Source organism: Pan paniscus, chromosome 16 (genome assembly GCF_029289425.2).
Source record: "Pan paniscus chromosome 16, NHGRI_mPanPan1-v2.0_pri, whole genome shotgun sequence".
Taxonomy (NCBI): domain Eukaryota; kingdom Metazoa; phylum Chordata; class Mammalia; order Primates; family Hominidae; genus Pan; species Pan paniscus.
In genome coordinates this window covers 63,654,930-63,673,597 of record NC_073265.2, presented here as the reverse complement: position 1 = coordinate 63,673,597, position 18,668 = coordinate 63,654,930, and the positions used below count along the sequence as shown (strand labels likewise).

The 18,668-nt window shown below is 54.4% G+C and overlaps 1 protein-coding gene across 2 annotated transcripts in view; it reads left to right on the top strand.

Annotated features, from left to right (window-relative positions):
* Positions 1–8,081: 8,081 nt before the first annotated feature.
* SEMA7A (semaphorin 7A (JohnMiltonHagen blood group)) overlaps positions 8,082–18,668 on the top strand; it is a 28,597-nt gene continuing 18,010 nt past the window's right edge. Inside the window, exon 1 of one of the 2 annotated variants that reach the window (XM_003811109.7) lies at positions 8,082–12,235. In XM_003811109.7, coding sequence (XP_003811157.4) covers positions 12,064–12,235 — 172 coding nt within the window. In that variant the 5' untranslated portion in view covers positions 8,082–12,063. Of the gene's footprint in view, positions 12,236–12,270; positions 12,387–18,668 lie in introns of those variants that run through there. The other variant, XM_034939131.4, reaches the window with a different exon arrangement.

Genomic DNA, 18,668 nt, shown 5'->3' with positions numbered 1-18,668 from the left:
CTGCTTTGTCCAGTTCTTGACCTTTCTGGCTGATCTGAGTTGGTGGAGGCAGTGGGGCAAACAAGGTGTGCTGGTCTTGATGCTGTGGCATCGAAGCAGGGCTGGCCCCTAGTTCTGGGCCCTGGATGGAGGATGTTAGACCCTACATCATGGGATGCTGTGAGATACCCATGTTAACTTCTGGGAGAAGTTTCCAGCCGTAGCCCCCAGACTCTCTGGGGCTTTGGAGTTTGGGAGCCTCAGGATGTGCCGAAGTCTAGGCAGAGCTGCCACCCAATCTTCAGGGTGGCTGCTGGATTACAGCTGTGCCCAGAAGAGGCTTACGCTTCCGAGATGTCCAGTCTATGGAGTGGCTGGGTGGACTTTCAGGGGAAGCACATGGAGGCAGCTTGCCTTCCACATTTCTCTCTCTCTCAATGGCTTCCACAGATTTCTTTGTCCACCCCACCAGTCTATTCTCACCAAGCATTTTTTGATGCTTGTTCTGTAATGATTCCAGAATCCAGGCCTCAGAGCTTCGCCAGGAGGTAGGGCCCTCCTTGTCCTGAAGGCATAAATACAAGAGCAGTTAAATAGCAATACTAAACAACAACACCAACATGAACAGGGCTCAGCTTTAATATTGAAGAGAGGGCACCAACCCCCAAGCTGTTGCTCCATCTGCCTGTGCTCACTCATGTTCCCCTTGGCATGGCGTTCCCTGTGACGTTCCCTGCGGCATTGCAGACATGTCCAAGTTGAGAAAGTGGGTTTTAAATGCTTTGAATACTTCGTTGGGAGAAAACTTCTTCCCCTCAGATGGTGTTTTGGTTCATTTGGGAATAACATGGGTGGAAAGGGGCTCAGAGATCTGCTCCTGCCCTCTGCCTTGGCAGGCGTTTCATCTCCACCATTCCCAGTCATGGTCATTTGGTTTCTGCTTGTCTTCTCCAGGAACAAAAGATTTACCACTTACAGCCTATTCTGTCCTTTAACTATTTGCCAGGGCATTACCCCTTGGTCCCCTCTCTGCCCTAAGGAACCACTCGGAACAAGCCTGCTTCCTCTTCTACCTTAGCAGGGCTTTAGTTATTTACAGAATGCCATGGTGGGTCATTGACTTGCCCCTTTGACCTGTCCTGGTTTTGGTTCCCAGCACATCCTGTTCGTTTCTCTGGATGACCTCCAGTGTATCAGTGATACTCTTAACGTCCAGATATGGCCCGAACAGGATGTTATTCTTTGCCTCTTCCAGAAAATTTGAGAAGTCTCTCTATGTGCATTGACAGAAAAGACTCAGAACTGGGCTTCTCATTGCCACGCCTCTGTTCCTCAGTGGTCTGCCTGGAGCCCAGCTGCCTACTTGTGGTTGAGAGCAAAGACCAGGAAGCTCTGTCTTTATACACAGTGTCTCTTGCTTGTTTGTGGTGGAAACAAAGGCCAGTCCCATCCTCATGGGTCTGTCTTGGTCAAATGGGGCTGACACAGCCCTTCCTGTGCCCATGATACAGCCTGCCCAGAGCTCGTTTCCATTCTGTGGCAGCTCTCACCCTGCCTCTGAGGACTGCCTTCAAAGGTGCTGGGGTTCCTTAACTCCCCTATCCCATTATGCTGCAGAACATTTGGGTCACCCTGCCCTATCCCTTGGACCAACCCCCAATACCAGTTCCCAGAACAGAGCCGTCCCCACAGTTTCCCTTTCCCTTCTTTGTTGGCTCTTTCCTCCAGGGGCTTGGCAAGTTGGCTTTGCTTCCTGTGGCCATGTTTTGAGTAGTCTATGTTGAGTCTGATAAGTGCCCCCACTGAGCCTGGGGCTTTCCATGAGCCAAGGACTCTTTCCTCACCATTGTCCCTTTCATCCTTTCTTCTTATTTTTATTATTTTTTTTAAAAAAAATTATTTTTTTTGAGACAGAGTCTCGCTCTCTCGCCCAGGCTGGAGTGCAGTGGCACGATTTCAGCTCACTGCAACCTCTACCTCCTGGGCTCCTGCCTCAGCTTCCCAAGTAGCTGCGACTATAGGCGTGTGCCACCATAGCCAGCTAATTTATGTATTTTTAGTAGAGATGAAGTTTCGCCGTGTTGGCCAGGCTGGTTTCAAACTCCTGACCTCAAATGATCCACCTGTCTTGGCCCCCTAAAGTGTTGAGATTACAGGCATGAGCCACCGCGCCGGGCCTCCTTTCATCCTTTCAACAAACATTGACTGAGCCTCCACTCTCTGCCAGATAAACATGACGGTATCTTTGCTCTGACAATGCTGTGTTGTTGGTAAGATGGACAAACAGATGATTGCTTTAAAGCCTAATGAGAACTGGGCGAGGCAAGTCTAGGGGCTGTGGCGCTCACAGGAGCGGGGGCTAACGTGGGCTAGGGGTGGGGGTGTGAGGGTGAGGGAAAGCTTCATGGAGAAAGTGGCACTACGCTGAGACCTGAAGGGTAAGGGAGAATTGGGCACGAAGGTATATGTACTGAGGGGGCTGGGAGTGGGGAGCAAACCTGGCTTTTGTAGCCCTGTCTGTCAGGGTGGCTTGCAAGGCAAGTGGGTGGGCAGAGGCTAGATCATTTGAAGCTATGTAACGAATTTAGACTTACCCTGGACAATGGGAGTCAGAATGGCAATCAGGGGAGAGAGTCCAATGTGTGTTTTAGAAAGGTCATTCTGGCTGCTGTGTGGTGAGTATAGTGGGAGTAGAAGACTGAGGGAGGGCAGGCATGAGGAAGCCGGGGAGGAGGCTGTGGCAGTGATCCACTTAGAGCTGCTGGTAGGCTGACCTGGCGGCATGGCAGTGGGGAAGAAGAGGAGGAGGTAGAGAGGCTTTAGGAGTTAGAATTGATACCAGATCTTTGGGAAAAGCGAGTATACTGTTGTCTCCACTGAACAGATGGGGACACCAAGGTTCCAAGGGTTGAAATCATCTGCCCACAGTCTCATGGGCAGGAAGTGGACAAGTGGTCCCAGAAACTCAGGTCTGTCTTACTCCAGAGCTGGCGCCCTTCCTCCCACTGCCCTTGGCCTCTGAAGTGTGGAGGAATGGGAGATGATGAGGGCTTAGATCCGGCTGAGGAGCTAGGGCTTTATCCTGAGGGCAAAGAGCACCCCTGAGGCAGCTGCAGGCAGGGCAGTGGGGGACCAGATCTGTGTGTGAGATAATCTGACAGCTGTGTGGAGGCTGGATTTGTGGGAAGTGAGATGGGGTAGGCGACCAGCTAGGAGGCTGGCTGGATCCTCCAGATGGGACACGGAGGGGGCCTCAACTGGAGCTGCTGCAGGGGAGCTGGGTGGAGGGGAGCTGCTAGGTGTGAAGGACAGACTAGCTCTGGGGGCTGAAAGTGGGGAGGCAGGCAGGATGTGAGCAGGCGGATGGTGGTGCAGCAGTAAGAATAAGGGACTGGGGTGACAATTTGGAATGAGGTGCCATGGGACAGCCAGGTGGGGATGTGTATAATTAAAGACAGTTGGATGTCTTTGGGCCGAGGTAGTGATCAGGAAGTTCTAAGTTGAACACTGGGCCTGTGTCATGTGAGAAGGCAATTAAGCTTTTCAGAGAAAGGTAGAGGAAAAGGGATACCCACTAAGGAGTCCAGCTTTATAGAAAATGGTGACTGATAGATGTGAGGCATGGAACGGGCGCAGGATCCGCTGCTTCTGGGAAGGTGAGAGCAGGAGTCAGCAAAGCTGAGGGAGTGAAAGGACCTGGACAAAGAGGGCATGCTCAGTGGGGTCAGATGCCACAGACAAACCTAGTAACAGAAGGGCTGACCTTGGACTTGTTGACTTGTGCCTTGGTGACCTTGGGGAGACATTCCAATGGAACCGGAGCCAGATAGCAGGGGTTGAGGACTGAATAGGTGAGGGGCAGTGGATGCAGAGAGGGCAGGGGACCTTGCTTGTGAGGGAGAGGATAGTAGTTAGAGGAGAGATGGGATTGCGTGTGAGTTTTTGCAGTTCAGCAGAGGTGAAGTTGGAAGTGATCACAAGAACTTTTCTAGGAAGCTGAGGGAAAAAAAGGAAAAGACCCCAAAATAGAATATGCAAATATGTAGAGATGGGTGAGTTTTCTAACAGATCCGTTCTCCTGATATAACTCAAATTTGGCTGGGCTGGTATGGGCTGGGCTGGCACAGCTTGCTGGGCACATGGGCCCCAGATCTGCTCCTCGCCTCAGCCCCATCTGGCCTGGGCCCCAGACCAAGCTCACAGAGCCCTACCCTGAGGTGGCTTCTTGTTGCTGTTGCCACAGACTTTGGCCCTGGGTGTTTGTTGAGGATGTTGGGGAGTTTATTCAGGCCTCCCTCTTTCTGCTTACCCAACCTCTCCAGCAGGTGGGGTCCCCTCTGGCCCTGGGCTGGGCTCAGGTCAGTTCAGCTGTGCCCCTAGTTCCTCTGGGCCTGGGCCTGTCTCGTTCTCGTAGGCTCTGAGATCGCTGGGAATAGAATTCAACTTCTATGCTAGAAATGCTTTCGTGGCAACCCAGGCACTGGCCTACTCTATCTTGGCAAAACTAGCTAATATTAGTAGCACACTACACAGCACAGTAGTGCTTATTTATCAAGCATCCTCTCTGTGCCAGGCATTGAGCTAGGCACTCACATGTGCCATCTTAGTTAATCCTCATAGCGACTCTGAAAACTAGATATTATTAGCCCCATGTACAGAGGAGTGCTTCCTGTATGCTGGGGAAGTGGCCTTTCTAGGGCTTGGGTGGGATTGTGTCAGCATGATTCCATCAGTGCACCCACCTGGGGCCTTGTGCCTGGCTGGCCGAAGGGTCTCCTAACCACTTACCTTCGGAGTGGCAGCTCAGGTCTTGGAGGGGACTTAGGCTTCTAAGTCAGATTGAGGTTTAGATTGCTTTTCCACATATGACCTAACTTCTTGGAGCGTCAGTTGTGCCTTGTTTGACGTTTTCCCTCAATTTCTATAAGTGGATATTGAGTATGTGTATCAGAGATGCCAGGCACTCAGAGCTGGGCCGGTGAATGTTCTAGATGGCATCAGGGCCCAGACAATGAAGTAACCCTAACAAGGACAGAAGCAAAGAAAGTCTAAGGTCCTGCAGTGGGGACCAGAAATTTTTTTTTTTTTTTTTGAGACAGAGTTTCACTCTGTCGCCCAGGCTGGAGTGCAGTGGTGCAATCTCGGCTCACGGCAACCTCTGCCTCCCGGGTTCACACCATTCTCCTGCCTCAGCCTCCTGAGTAGCTGGGACGACAGGTGCCCGCCACCATGCCCAGCTAATTTTTTGTATTTTCAGTAGAGATGGGGTTTTACCATGTTAGCCAGGATGGTCTCGATCTCCTGACCTCGTGATCTGCCCACCTCGGCCTCCCAAAGTGCTGGGATTACAGGCATGAGCCACCGCGCCCGGCCAAGGGGGACCAGAAAATTAATTGCTCTTATGCAGAATCGAGTCTCATTTCTTCTCCTGGGCCCAGATTCAATAATCTTTCTCAAATGAGCATCCCAGAGAGCCACTACTGATGGTTGAGAATTGGCCCAGGGATAACCCTGGGCTGAGATCAAGAGGATTTAACAACGTGTTGTCTCAACCCATTAAGAGTGCCTTTAGAGGTGCTAGAATAAGGAGGAAGGAAGCTAGTCTTTCAGCCCTTTACTGCTCAGCCTCCACACTAGGTGTTGTGTTCTGATCTGAGGCCTGATCTTTGAAAGAGAAAGACACAATCTGGACTGTTTAGCACCTAGGAGGGGTCAGTAAAAGTTTGCTAAATGACGGACTGATCGTGTCTTAGAAATCAACCAGGATTAGAGAGCCTCTCAAGGAAAGCCCCATGAGGGATCTATTTGAAACTGGAGTTATTTACCCTGAATAAAGAGCCGATTTAGAAGGATGTGACCTCTGTGAAATCACTGAAGGGCCGTATTCCAGGAAGAGAGATTAGACATGTCCTTGTTGCCTCAGAGGGCAGATTTAGGACCACTGTTTGGGAGTCTTCCACTGGGGAAGAAAGCTCTGTGTCAGAGCTAAACAAGATGGGCAACGCTGGCTTGTGAGGGAGCTCATCATCACTGGAGGTATGTAAGCAGAACCTGCATGGCCACCATAAGGAGTCTTGTGAGTGGCTCTCAGGTAGGACTGAATCCCCTTTGACAGCTACTCCTAACTCCAGGAATTGAGATTCTTGGATCATTATATTCATGAAAGAAAGTGAACTGTTTGTGGGTAACCACCCTTTTGCATGTGTATCTCCTCACTGAAGTGGCCTCAGCAGGCCCAAGGATCACATCAGAGCTGGGAGGGTCCTGGGACATCTTCTCTCCTATAGACATCACTTTATTTTTATTTTAGTTTAGTTTAGTTTAGTTTAGTTTAGAGATGGAGTTTTGCTCTTGTTGCCCAGGCTGGAGTACAATGGTGCACTCTCGGCTCACTGTAACCTCCACCTCCTAGGTCAGGTGATTCTCCTGCCTCAGCCTCCTGAGTAACTGGGATTACAGGCACACAACACCATCCTCAGCTAATTTTTATATTTTTAGTAGGGACGGGGTTTCACCATGTTGGCCAGGCTGGTCTTGAATTTCTGACCTCAGGTGATCTACCTGCCTCGGCCTCCCAAAGTGCTGGGATTATAGGCGTGAGCCACCATGCCTGGCCGACATCATTTAAAAGCATATTTAGTTCATCCTATAGAAGGAAATGCAGAAGATGGAATGAGAAAGCTTTGTCTCTCTCTGATACAGAGAGAAGATAGACCAGGAGAAGAGATGGAGTTTTAGCTCTTCTTTCTCATTTTGTACACAAACAGAGGCCTGGACTGGGTCAGGGCCTTGCTTGAGTCAGTATCCAGGCTGAGACTTCATCTTTGGCCTCCCAGCCATGTCTAGTCAGGAGATTTTGTTAGTCTAGATGGATTCTATGTGACATCCATGAGATTCTGCCCTGCCTCAGGCTTTGGAAAGTGAGAATAGAGGCTCAGAGATGGATTAGGGGCATAGGAATGGGAGGGAGAAGTTTGTCTCCAGAAAGTCTGGGGAGTGTCTATCACATTAAAGTGCATGTAGAATGTATGACTAGAACAGAGAGCAGAGATGCACTTGGTCTTTGCTAAGACTCGGCTCTGTTCCAGAGTGGCCACCAGGTGGCACTCCCACCACAAGCCCAGTGCCATGTTGGCCAAGTTTGGGGCTTGGTGCTAAGGATGTTGCTGATTTGTCTGTGGAAGGCACAGGACCTGTAGTGTTTTCAGGTGAGCTTAGTGCCCTGCTAGAAGGAAAAAAAATCTGTCTCTTCTCTGCTGACTGAATATTCCTCTTTGGATTTTTCCTTTGTCTTACTTAACTTGGCTGGCCCTACTTAGATCTTAGCAATTTAGGTAGGGTTGATCAGCTAAAAATGCACGTAGAATGATTAGGATAGAAAGCAGAGATGTAGGCATGGGATGCTGCTGGGAGCACGACCCTCAGGGCTAAGAAGGTGGTGGCAGTTCTGAGAAGTTCTCCATTCACAGTGGGCTGAACTGATGTATGGAAGGTGGTGATCTCTGAACTGGTCTAGGAGGAAGAGGCAGGCACTTGAGGGGAATGTCCTGGCTGAGGTTTGGAGGCAGGCAGAGCACTGAGGGGAGGGTGAGGCATGGCCTGGGCAGCCTGAGAAGTGTCTTCTTGGCACTCCTTGCCTGACATGGTCTGCCAAGAGTTGGGCCAGGTATAGTGACTGTCGTGCTTGTGCCTGTGAGATAGTCACAGTGGGCACATGGTATGTTGGGGGTCCCAGATATGGGCCCCAGACCTGTTTTTATTTGCCCATATCCATCCTCCTTAACTTTTGAATTATTTGCCAATATTTTAAAAGAGAGAGTTTCAACAAAGAGTCAATTTTCTTTTCTTTTCTTTTTTTTGATGGAGTCTCGCCCTGTCACCCAGGCTGGAGTGCAATGGCGCGATCTCAGCTCACTGCAACCTCCACCTCCCAGGTTCAAGTGATTCTCCTGCCTCAGCCTCCCAAGTAGCTGGGATTACAGTTGCGTGCCACCATGCCCGGCTAATTTTTACATTTTTAGTAGAGATGGGGTTTCACCATCTTGGCCAGGCTGGTCTCGAACTCCTGACCTTGTCAGATAAAAATGCATGTAGAATGATTAGGACAGAAATCATTGACCTTGTGATCCACCCACCTCGGTCTCCCAAAGTTCTGGGATTACAGGCGTGAGCCACCACGCCTGGCCTCTTTTTTCTTTTCTTTTCTTTTTTTTTTTTTTGAGACAGAGTTTCACTCTTGTGTCCCATGCTGGAGTGCAGTGGTGCGATCTTGGCTCACTGCAACCTCCGCCTCCTGGGTTTAAGTGATTTTCCTGCCTCAGCCTCCCAAGTAGCTGGAATTACAGATGCTCGCTACCATGCCCGGCTAATTTTTGTATTTTTTAGTAGAGATGGGGTTTCACCGTATTGTGCAGGCTGATCTTGAACTCCTGACCTCAGGTGATCCACCTGCCTTGTCCTCCCAAAGTGCTGGGATTACAGGCATGAGCCACCGCGCCCAGCCCTCAATTTTCAGCTTCTCTTGAAAATCATACTACCTTTCACTACTGGGTTTACTTCTTCATGTTTCCATGGGCTGGAGCTGAGTCGAAATTGCCTTATAGACAGCACAGGGTTCTGCAGACCCCAGCCCACCCACTCCCCTCGTTCTCATCAGTTCCAAGTCTCTGCCCCCTGCAATAGGTAGTAATGGTGGTAGGCAATAGGAATTGTTGCTGCTGTTAGTAGCCAGGAGGTCTGAGTGGCCACCAAGCTCTGAGGCCTCAAAGAAGGGGTGGGATCTAGCATGGAGGGGGCTGTTGGGGATTGAATGCCCTCTGAGAGCTACTTCTAATCCTAAGAATTGGGATTCTTGGATCATCGTATCTGTGAAAGGAAGTGAACTGTGTGTGGGTGACCTCACGTCTGCATATGTTATCTCCTCACGGAATCCTTCTATCTCCCACAGGCCTCTTGTTTGAGGTGGGTCACTCCTGTGAAGGCCATGTGTAGCCATGGAATCAGGGCTGAGGAGGAGGTCAGATAACTCTGGAGAATGGAAGGATGAGTTAAGTTGGACCCTGAAAGGTGAGAGGCTTTAGTTGGAATGTTGGGGGGATTGCCCGGGGCTTCTGCTACTGCTTCAAGACCATGAATCTCAGGTCTGTGTGTATCCATTTCTTTCATTCCAAAAGGAGCCTTCTTGGATTGGGCTGTGCCTCAGCTGTCCATAGGGCTCAGGAAGTGATCCTTCTCAAGGTATTTTTCTTATCGATAGAAGCCCTGAATCATTTCTTCCTCCCTCCCCTGAATGTGGAATCATGGAGAAGGGAGGGACAAGAATGTGCCTCCCCATCAGACGTGTCAGCATCCACATGTGTTGCTTCCTCTGCTGGTCCACTTCCCATCACTGGCTGTAAGTGGGAATTGTGCCCCTGTTCTTGGTCCAGGCTCAAGAGCCAGCCTTGGCCTCCAATGAGGCAGACAGGCCTCTGACACCACCTATACCATTCTGACTTGATTTTCCTATGCTGCCTGAGGCAGGAAAGTCCATGCCTAAACTCTGGTCATAGTGCCTGCCCCACAGTCTAGCTGCCTTTCCCTTTATAAAGTTATTGCCTCAAGTCATGGGCTTAGTTCTCTCCTCCCCTGGCTGCCTACAGCCAACCGAGAGAGTGGGCTGCCATCTCGCCTGGCCCTTTGTCCCCAGGTTGGCTGGCTTGTGGGGAGGATGGTCTTAAGTACTACTTCCTTCCCCCCTACCCCCCAGTCTGGAAAAAAAATCATCTGGCATCTACCCCAGTTTCCATCTGCTACTCTGTTGATTGGGAGATTGAGCCCATTCCCTGGTCTGCCCTCCTACTCAGCACCTGGTGACCTGGGCCCTATCTAGGTCCTTCTGGGGATGGTTTGGACCCAGACTTCAGCCACAGACAGGAGGCAGCAGTGCCAGGGTACATCACACAGAGAGAAGTCAAGGGTGTGGGTCCTTGAGAAACCACCTGAGTTTCAATCCGTCCTGCCTCTAGTTGTGCGATCCTGGCACTTCACATCCCTTGTCTGTGCCTTGATTTCTTCATTTGTAAAGGGAGGTGACTAATAGCTCCTATCTCATAGGAGTGCGAAGATTGAATGAGTTGGGAGAGGCTATGAGATGGCACAGCACATAGGAACCACAGTGTTAGCAATTGTTATTGCAGTCAGAAAACCCATCTTCGTTCTACCATTTACCGGTTGACCTCGGGCAGGTCCGTCCTTGTCCCTCCCTGTACCTCAGTTTTCTTCTCTGCAGTGGAGTTACGCTCCCTCCCTCAGTGAGAGGAAGAGAGTGGAGGACTGGCAGAGATGAGGTAGGTGAATGTGGGTTATGTGTTGTGAGTTGCCATGCACATGGGCAGTGTTATCATTGATTTTGAATCCATTTGAATTCTGAGTTCCAAAAGGCAGAGACAGGTGATTTCTTAGTTTGCCCTAGCTTTGCATAGACAGGACAGACACTGAGGGCAATACCTGTCTAGCAGGTGAAACCGAATGTCCATCTTAGAGGCTGGCCTGGGCCAGGCTCCACTGCTGGCTTCAGGGCCACAGGCTTAGGTGCAGGCCTGAGGAGAAGCTCTTAGACTGTCCACAGCCTCCCTCTCTGGGGCAGTGTGCCCCTGTGTATCATGAGGCTGTTGGCTTCACCCAGTGGGCCAGGAACCTCACTCTGCACTGTCTCTGGAGGTACCTTGAGTTTACCTTCCTGGCCTGCTGGGGTGCCTCAGGACTCTGAGGGAAGAAGGAGGGGACAACTGGAAGCAAAATGTAGAATGGTAAAGCCAAACTTCTTGGTAGCAAAACTTTCCTGGTTCCAGGAGGTAAAAACAACAACCAAATGGTCCTGGCCCCATGGAGCAGGGCAGAGGGCAGAGGGCAGCCAGCCCACCGCCTTTGCTGGTGTCTGCAGTGCGTGAATCGTGTCTGGGTCTGTGAGTTCTGAAGGTTGGATATTCACCTCTACTCCTTCCTCGGCCTGTCTCCTCTCAGTGCAGCTAGACATCCAGTAAACACTAGATAAGTACTTACTGAGCTGGGTGGATTTTCCATTCATGGTTCCCTGGGGCACAAGTGGAAGTGGTAGGTCTGGGCCCTGTCTGGTCTAGAGAGAGGAGACACTTTTACAAAGGGCAGGCACGTAGTTCTGAGAGGAGGAGCTGATGGCAGAGCTGGCTGGGCTGCTCAGGTAACTGCAGAGGGTCTGGGCCTGGACCCCCCAAGGGAGTCCCCACTGAATGGTCAGGTTGCCTGAGATAGCTGAGCCCTAGGCACTTTGCGGGCAGAGATCCCCTTAAGCTGCTTTGACCCTCCCTCCCCCACAGTGAGTGGGGCACGGGGGATGCTCCCCTCTCTACTTGGGGAAGGGGCCTTCCTAATTATATCCCCCTCCACTCACATGGAAATGAGTTTGGATTTTCTGAGCGTACACCAGCTGGCTTGGGGGGAGGCAGCCCAGAAGGCTGCTGGCTGGGAAAGGGAGGAGAAAGGAGAGGGAGGGGAAGGAGCCAGGCCAAGATGAAAAATTTCCAGTGTTCTCCCAGGCAAAGCAACAGCGGGTCCCTGAGTGCTCCCCACATATCATCGTTGTGCCTGCTGGTAGGCTCAGCAGGGAGCCGTGTCCACTTAGGCGAACGCATCCTCCGAGGACCATAGTCCTCAGGGTGCGAACCACTTAGCTGGCCATAGCAAGGTTGTTGGGTGTTGGACTCCTCTGCGCCCTTGGAGAGAGGTCCTGCACGACTTCTACGCCAGTCTTTTTACGGGGTGCGGGGAGTGGAACCGAGGCCCAGAGAGGGGATAGGGCCTGCCGCCCCTGGCAGAAGACCACAAGTCTGGCTTGTCCGCCGCTGGGCTTTCCCCGTAGAGTTGCCCGGGAGAGGGTGGCGAAGGTTCCCCCAGCAGTTCCGCTCTCGCTCAGGAAAGCCAGTGAGGCGAGAAAAGGCTGCGAGGGGCGGGGGGAGGGGCGGGGTGGGGTCAGCGCTGGCTCCGCCTCCTGGCGCTTGGGTCTGCCTGCGGCCGGGCGCTGGCTCAGTCTCGGCTGATTGCCGCTGTCGCTCCCGGGGCCACGGGATGACGCCTCCTCCGCCCGGACGTGCCGCCCCCAGCGCACCGCGCGCCCGCGTCCCTGGCCCGCCGGCTCGGTTGGGGCTTCCGCTGCGGCTGCTGCTGCTGCTCTGGGCGGCCGCCGCCTCCGCCCAGGGCCACCTAAGGAGCGGACCCCGCATCTTCGCCGCCTGGAAAGGTAGGCGGCGCCGCGCGGCCGGTCGGGCGCGGGATCAGACGCTGCGCGGGGCGGGTGCGGAGTGTGTTGCACCCGGAGGGAGTGCGTGCGCGCAGCTCTGCGGGTCCCGGGCTGTCCCCGCGCTGTCCCCGCGTGGAGCGTGTGGGTTTGGGTGAGTGTGTGTGAGTGTACGCGCTGGCACACCAGAGCCGGCTGTAACGCTGCGGCGAGCGAGCGGCGGGGGCCGGAGCCCCGGCTAAGTCGCACCAAGTCCCTGGCAGCCAGGAGCCGCAACGCCCGGGCGCCAGGGGAGGGGGCGGGCCCCTCTCTCGGCCCCGAGCCACTCTGGGTCCTCTGGCTCGGGGGCTTCGGCGGAGGGCCTTTCCCCGCCTGGGACCCTAACCCGGGTACCCTCCTTCTGAGCTGCGGGCTCTGCTGGCGCGCGGGGCGCAGGCTGGGCCGGCAAGGGGGGCGCGGACCCCTTGCCGCCGCCGCCGCGCTTCGGCAGCGGGAACAAAGACCCCGCCGCCTGCCCCCGCCCCCGCCCCGGCCCGGAGCTCGGGCCAGGCAAGGGGGTGGGCATCCTGCAGCGAGCGGCGGGACATGGTGCGGTGCGGCGGCTTGGGGTACCAGGGCGCTGCCTCCGCAATGCCGGGACCGGCCGCTCCCCCCTTGCCCGCACGTGGCAGTTGTCACCAGAAATCGGCTCCAGCGTTGGGGGGCAGTGCCCGTTGGGTGGGGCACGGCCGTTGGGACCCCCAGGCGGTGGATCTAGGGCGGGAGTGCAGCCTTTAGGCCAGGGTAGATAATAAGAACCTGGGGGACTGGAGTCTCCCCCAGGGCACCTCAGTTTAGACCCTGTACTATGGGACAGAAAGCCGGCTAGGCGGGGGTTTGAGGCTTTCTGCCGCGAGGAACTGATCTCCCCTCCCCTGCATTGCACACAAATGCCTCCCCGCCCCCAGTCCGATTCGGCTCTGTCCCCAAATTTGGCGTGTCTGCGGCCCCCCTGTCGTGATGGTGGGGGACTCGCAGTGGGGGCTGGGGGAACTGGTCAGGTCTGGCCCCACCGGGAGCCTTTTGATGCCTTTGGCAGTTTGCAGGGATTGCGGGAGTCTGAGCATTATCTGGGGCAGGTATTATTAGCAGAGGGGAAAAAAAACCATACACAAAACGAGTGGCCCGAACTGCCGCAGTAGCTGAGGGAATGTGACTTGCCCAAGGTCACTGAGCAGTGTGGGAGCCCAGGTGCAGGCAGGAGCTCTGATCTGGCACAGAACCAGTCCAGGTTCTGGGTTAGGGAGGGGAGAAGGATTTAGGTGGTTCAGGGACCATGAATGAGGTGCTCTGGGGACCAGCTCGGCTACCCAGCCTGAGGTGCTCCTGGAGGAAGCCGAGCAGTGCTGCTAGAGCTCCGGCCGCCTGTACATGGAGGAGGCCTGCACACTCCTCTGCCATCCCAGCTCCAGCCCAAGCTTCCTTTGCCCTCCCAGCAGCTTTGCCTTCCCTCAGTCCCCTTGGCTGTCTTGGACATCATAGCGTGTGGGCACTCTGGAGGGGACAAATGGCCACATCTGAGTGTTCTGGAATCTTTCCCTCCATCAAACCCCTTGCATTTTGACTCTGTTTGCCTGTCCCAAAGTCTTCCCATGACCCCCCACCCCCACCCCACTTAATGCACACCCACTTCTTAGCACTTAATGCATACATCCCATCCTGGGCACTTAGTTCCCACCCTGAGGCTATTTAAAGCTGCTTTCAGTCCTCTTACCCACTTTTCCAAGCTCCCAGCACAGCTCCATGGCCTACCCCCCCGCCCGCAGTTCACTGCTGTAGCCACACTGGCTGTGCCCTCTGCTTAGTAATGCACTGTTGAGCCCCGCTGGCTGGGGTCTGCCAACCGTTCACCAGTCTTGTCCAACGACAGTCTGTGGTCTCCTTCACCAGTGCCAGGTGCCCCACTGGCCAGACAGGCCCTGCCATTCACCTGCCCCCCACCCCCAGGGCCACCAGCTGGTGATGGTGTGCCCGACTGACAGCTGCCTCCTGTCTCCTGTGGGGTGACACATGGCAATCGGACAGGAATGGGCTTGGGTAGGACAAACCCAGGAATAGGGTAAGAGGGGGTCTTGCTGGAAGCCTAGAGCTCTGTCTACCAGTGGTGGGTGGGAGTATGGTGGTATCCAGGAATGACAAAATCAAGGATGGTGGTGGTTCTGGAGCCATTTCTCTATGAGGCATAGATGGGGGTTTTAGTTTTGAGTCAGGACAGCTGTGGGGACTGGAATAGGTATGGAAAGTTCTTTATTTTCTGCTGCTTGGATCCCCAAGTTCTAGAGAAAGATTAAAGCAGGGAACTCTGAGAGGGGCCCAGCCTGCACTGATCAGGGAGATTGCTGCCTCTGCAGCTTGATGGAAGTCTGGCACAGCGTAGCTCAGGCCAGGGAGAGAGATGGGCCATCATGTACCTGCTGGGTGTCCTTGAGCTCCACACTTGTCTTTGACCCTTAGAGCCTGCCAGAGCAAGAAAGGCTGTAGGGGTTGTCCCCCAAGGGCTGTCACTGACACATGGGCCAGTCAAGGATGTGCATGTGTGGTCCTGATCTTCCTGCAAGCAGGAACTGTAAGGGAGTAGATTGCAGGTGAGGGCTGGGGCTTAGCAGGAGGTTGGCATGCGTTTGTAAGCTGTGCACCCCTCTTCCATTTTATCAGTGGTTGGAGGAGCTAAAGAAGGCTTGGAACCCCAAGGTCAGAGGTGAACCAGCCTGTCCATGGGGAAACAGAGCCCACATCCCCAGTCTCAACCTGCCCAGCTGGTTCTGCCCTCCCTCGCTTTTGTCCAGTGAAACAACGGGATGTTATTGTTGACTTGGTGGCTGCTGGGGAGCCATTCTGGGGCTGCTCCCCAGGGCAGGAGGTTGTTGTTACCTCCTCCAGGGGATGAGGTCGCATCTGGGGCTCCCCAAGCATCAGCATTTCCAGTGGAAATCCTTGCCCCCTTGGTGACTTAGATGTGTTCATCACCTTCAAGGTGAACTCCCTCCGCAGAGTCTCGTGGTGGGGGGGCAGTTCCCCGGAGGAGAGGGGGAGTTTCCTAAGCCAAGAGAGATGCTTGGTGAGGTCACCAGGAGCTTCCTACCAAGCTCTGTGACCCCTCTGTCCTGGACAGTGAAGATTCTGAGAGCAAGTCCGGTGGAATGGACGCTGGCACAGGTCCAATGATGACCATGGTATAGGGGAGAGAGCTGGGAGGTCGGGAGCCTGGTTCAGGCTGTGACCTAATTTGCTCTGTGACTCTGGGCAAGTCTTTGCCTTTTACTGAACCCCAGTTTCCCCAAATGCCCAAAGAGGGTAGGGGAGGGGGCTCATCCTTTTCTGAGATTTAATGTCTTAGGATTTCTCTCTCTCTGGGATGGGAGGGGCTGGGCAGAGTCTGTGGTGGCCTGTTTAAATCTTAGATTTCGAGAAATCTGGAGGAGAAATTGAAACCTGGGAAGTCAGGGGAAACCCTTAAGTTCGTGTTCTTTCCTATCTTTTTCTCTCGTGGGCCAAAGGCTGAGGATCATTTGGAGGAAATGGATCATCAGCATGTGCCCTCAAGGGTGGACATATTCATTCAGCAAACATTTGCTGGGGCCACCCTTGTGCTGGTCTTGGGGATCTGGTGATGAGGAACAAGATGATTCCGTGCCCTTGTAGACTTCTCAGTGTAGATGTAGATGGGCAGATAAACCTGCAGGTACAACAGAATGTGTAACAGAGAGCAGTTATGGGCACTGAGGAGATGCCTAACCCAATTTTCCCAATCAGGGAGGGCTTCCTGGAAGAGGGAGCAAGCTGAAATGGCAGGAGGAGGAGCCAGCTGGGGGAGGGAAGGAACAGGAGGAAGCACCCCACTTAGTAGGATTTTAAACCCAAGAACTTACAGCTAGGACTACAGAGAGGAGAGAAGCCATGTGAGGGGCCCCCATGTGAAGAGGCGTTGAGTCAGCCTGGGCCTGGGGGCTCCCGAAAAGTTTGAAACTTGTCCAGATGGGCATAGATGAGGGGATACCTGTCATCCTATGACTGGCGCAGCAGTGAGGAGGAAGGACGCACCCACTGGAGAAGGGCCGTGGCAGGCAGGGAAGGCCTCTCGAGTGCTGGCAAGGCCATAGCCCCGTCACAGTTCCCTGGTGGGAGGCTGGGTCTGGGTCCAGGGAGACCATGGCGTTCCCCATTGACTCCTGACCGCAGGACAGTCTCAGGTGAGAAGGTCTGTCCCTCAGCTCTGTCTTCTCCTGCTCTTCCTCTGCAGAGATGGAAGGAGCATGGAGGTGGCAGGGTGGGGGTGGCATGGATAGGTCACTATCTGGGCTGAGGGTGGCGCCCTGGGGGAAGCAGGGAAAGTTGGGCTCTGTTTTTTGAGGAGGGCCAAGCAAGGTGGGATGTGAAGCTCAGCCCAGGGGGCAGGTCTGGCAGCCCTCAGGGGGCAGTAGCTGGAGTAGATGGGCCACTAGCTGATAGCCTGTCCACCCCCAGCTTCACTCGGCTCTGTCACAAGAGACTGACTGCACTTCCCCTGCTTTGGTCGGCAGCTCTGGACTGAAAAGTTTCCACTTCTCTTGATTTCCTTTTTTGGCCCAGCGTGGCTGCCCCAGGAGCCTTCCTTCGCCATGGTTGGGGGAGGAAGGGGCCCTTAACCTGTCCTGCCTTCAGAAGAGCCAGGGTTCCGTACCCTTGCAGGGAGGGCCAGCCACCAGGTGTATGGCCAGCTGTCCTGTCCTCAGGGAACCAGGCAGGCCAGAAAGAAAGCAGGGGGATGGAGGGCCACGGCGCCTTGTTGGGCCCTGCCTCCTCAGAGGACAGAGTTCCCCCTTCCCTAGCCAGCCAGGCCTTGAGGGACTGTCCCCTCTCTGCCCCGAATGGTATGGGGTGGCTCTCCAAGCCCTTTATTCTCCCTGGCCCTGGCCTTGCCATCTCTCCAGATCTGTGCCCAACCTCCCAGAGGACCTCTGTCCCTATGCTGCACCCCATCCGGAACACACGGCACACAGCTGCCGCCTTCCCCAGGCCCTGCATGGTGGCCTGGCCCCACTGCCTCCTAGACTCCCACAGTTCTTCCCTCACTGCTCCCTGGCTCCGCCTCCTCTCTGCACCCCACTCACCCTCCTCCTCCTTTCTGCCCAGAAAGGAGGCTGCTGGTTCTTTCTCAGTTCCTCTGAGGAACCTTCTTGGATGACCCCAACCCACACAGCCTGACAGCGCGAGCTTAGGATGTCAGAAAAGAAATGTCAGAGATTAGCTGGGCCAGCCAAACATTCCACAGATGGGGAAACTGAGGCTCAGAGATGACAGGGACTGGCCCGAGGTCACCCAAAGAGGCAGAGCTGGGACCGGGGCTGAGTCGTCTGAGCCTGCTTCTGCCCCAGCTCTCAGCCTGTTTCCAGCTTTCTGTCTGCCATCATACTCTGTCCCAGGCTGGGGGCCCCTTCAGTGCCTTTCCTCCTCTGCTAGCTCAGTTGGGCCCAGACTCTTCCCGCCCCAGTGCTGTCTGTTCCCAGGAGCCACACCAGCTGTGAGTGTCCTCTCTTCAGGACCTTGGATTTGGACCAGCTCCATATACCTCTTCTGGTCTTTCCTCAGGTGGGCTGGGCCTCAGGTCCCAAGGACAGGTTGATCTGTGTCCCGGCTCGGGCTAATCAGGTTTTAACTGTCATGACAGCCTGGGATTATGCTGATCCTGCCATGCCTTCTGCACCCCATGCTTCCAGCCAGAGGCTTGGGCTCTGTGCCAGCACCCCTGGGTGACCCCTCATCATGGAGGGCAGCCAGCCTAGGTCTGTGTTCGGCTCCTCTGGGGGAGAGGCAGGAAGAGAAGCCCTGGGTTTGCCCTTGGGGAGCCCCCACATTCCTGGAGAGGTGGGTCTTCTGCCTGTGAAGTAGGGCGGACCCCTGGGGAGGTCAGGAATGACCTGCAGATGTAGCCTAGGACTGTGACAGGAGGTGAGAGCAGGAAAGGTCAGCGTGGGATGGTGCAATCAAGGAAGGCTTCCTGGGGGAGGAGGAGGAGCCAGGCTAGAGCTAGGGGCAGGAGCATAGGGTGGGGGCAGAGTGCAGCATAGACAGCTATTCATATTGTTGTTTGTACAGAGTCTCACGCCTGTAATCCCAGCACTTTGGGAGGCCAAGGTAGGCAGATCAGTTGAGGTCAGGAGTTCGAGACCAGCCTGGCCAACATGGTGAAACCCCGTCTTTACTAAAAATACAAAAAAATTAGCTGGGTGTGGTGGCACACGCCTGTAATCCCAGCTACTTGGGAGGCTGAGGCAGGAGCTCTGGCCCAGCCTGTCGAGGAAGGAAGGTCACTGTGATGACTTCTGCACCCCATTGGTGGCCCAGGAATCTGTTCTAAGATACCTGTCCCTCTGGCATGGGAGTTTGGCCTGCCCCATTCTTGCTTCTCTCCACTGTC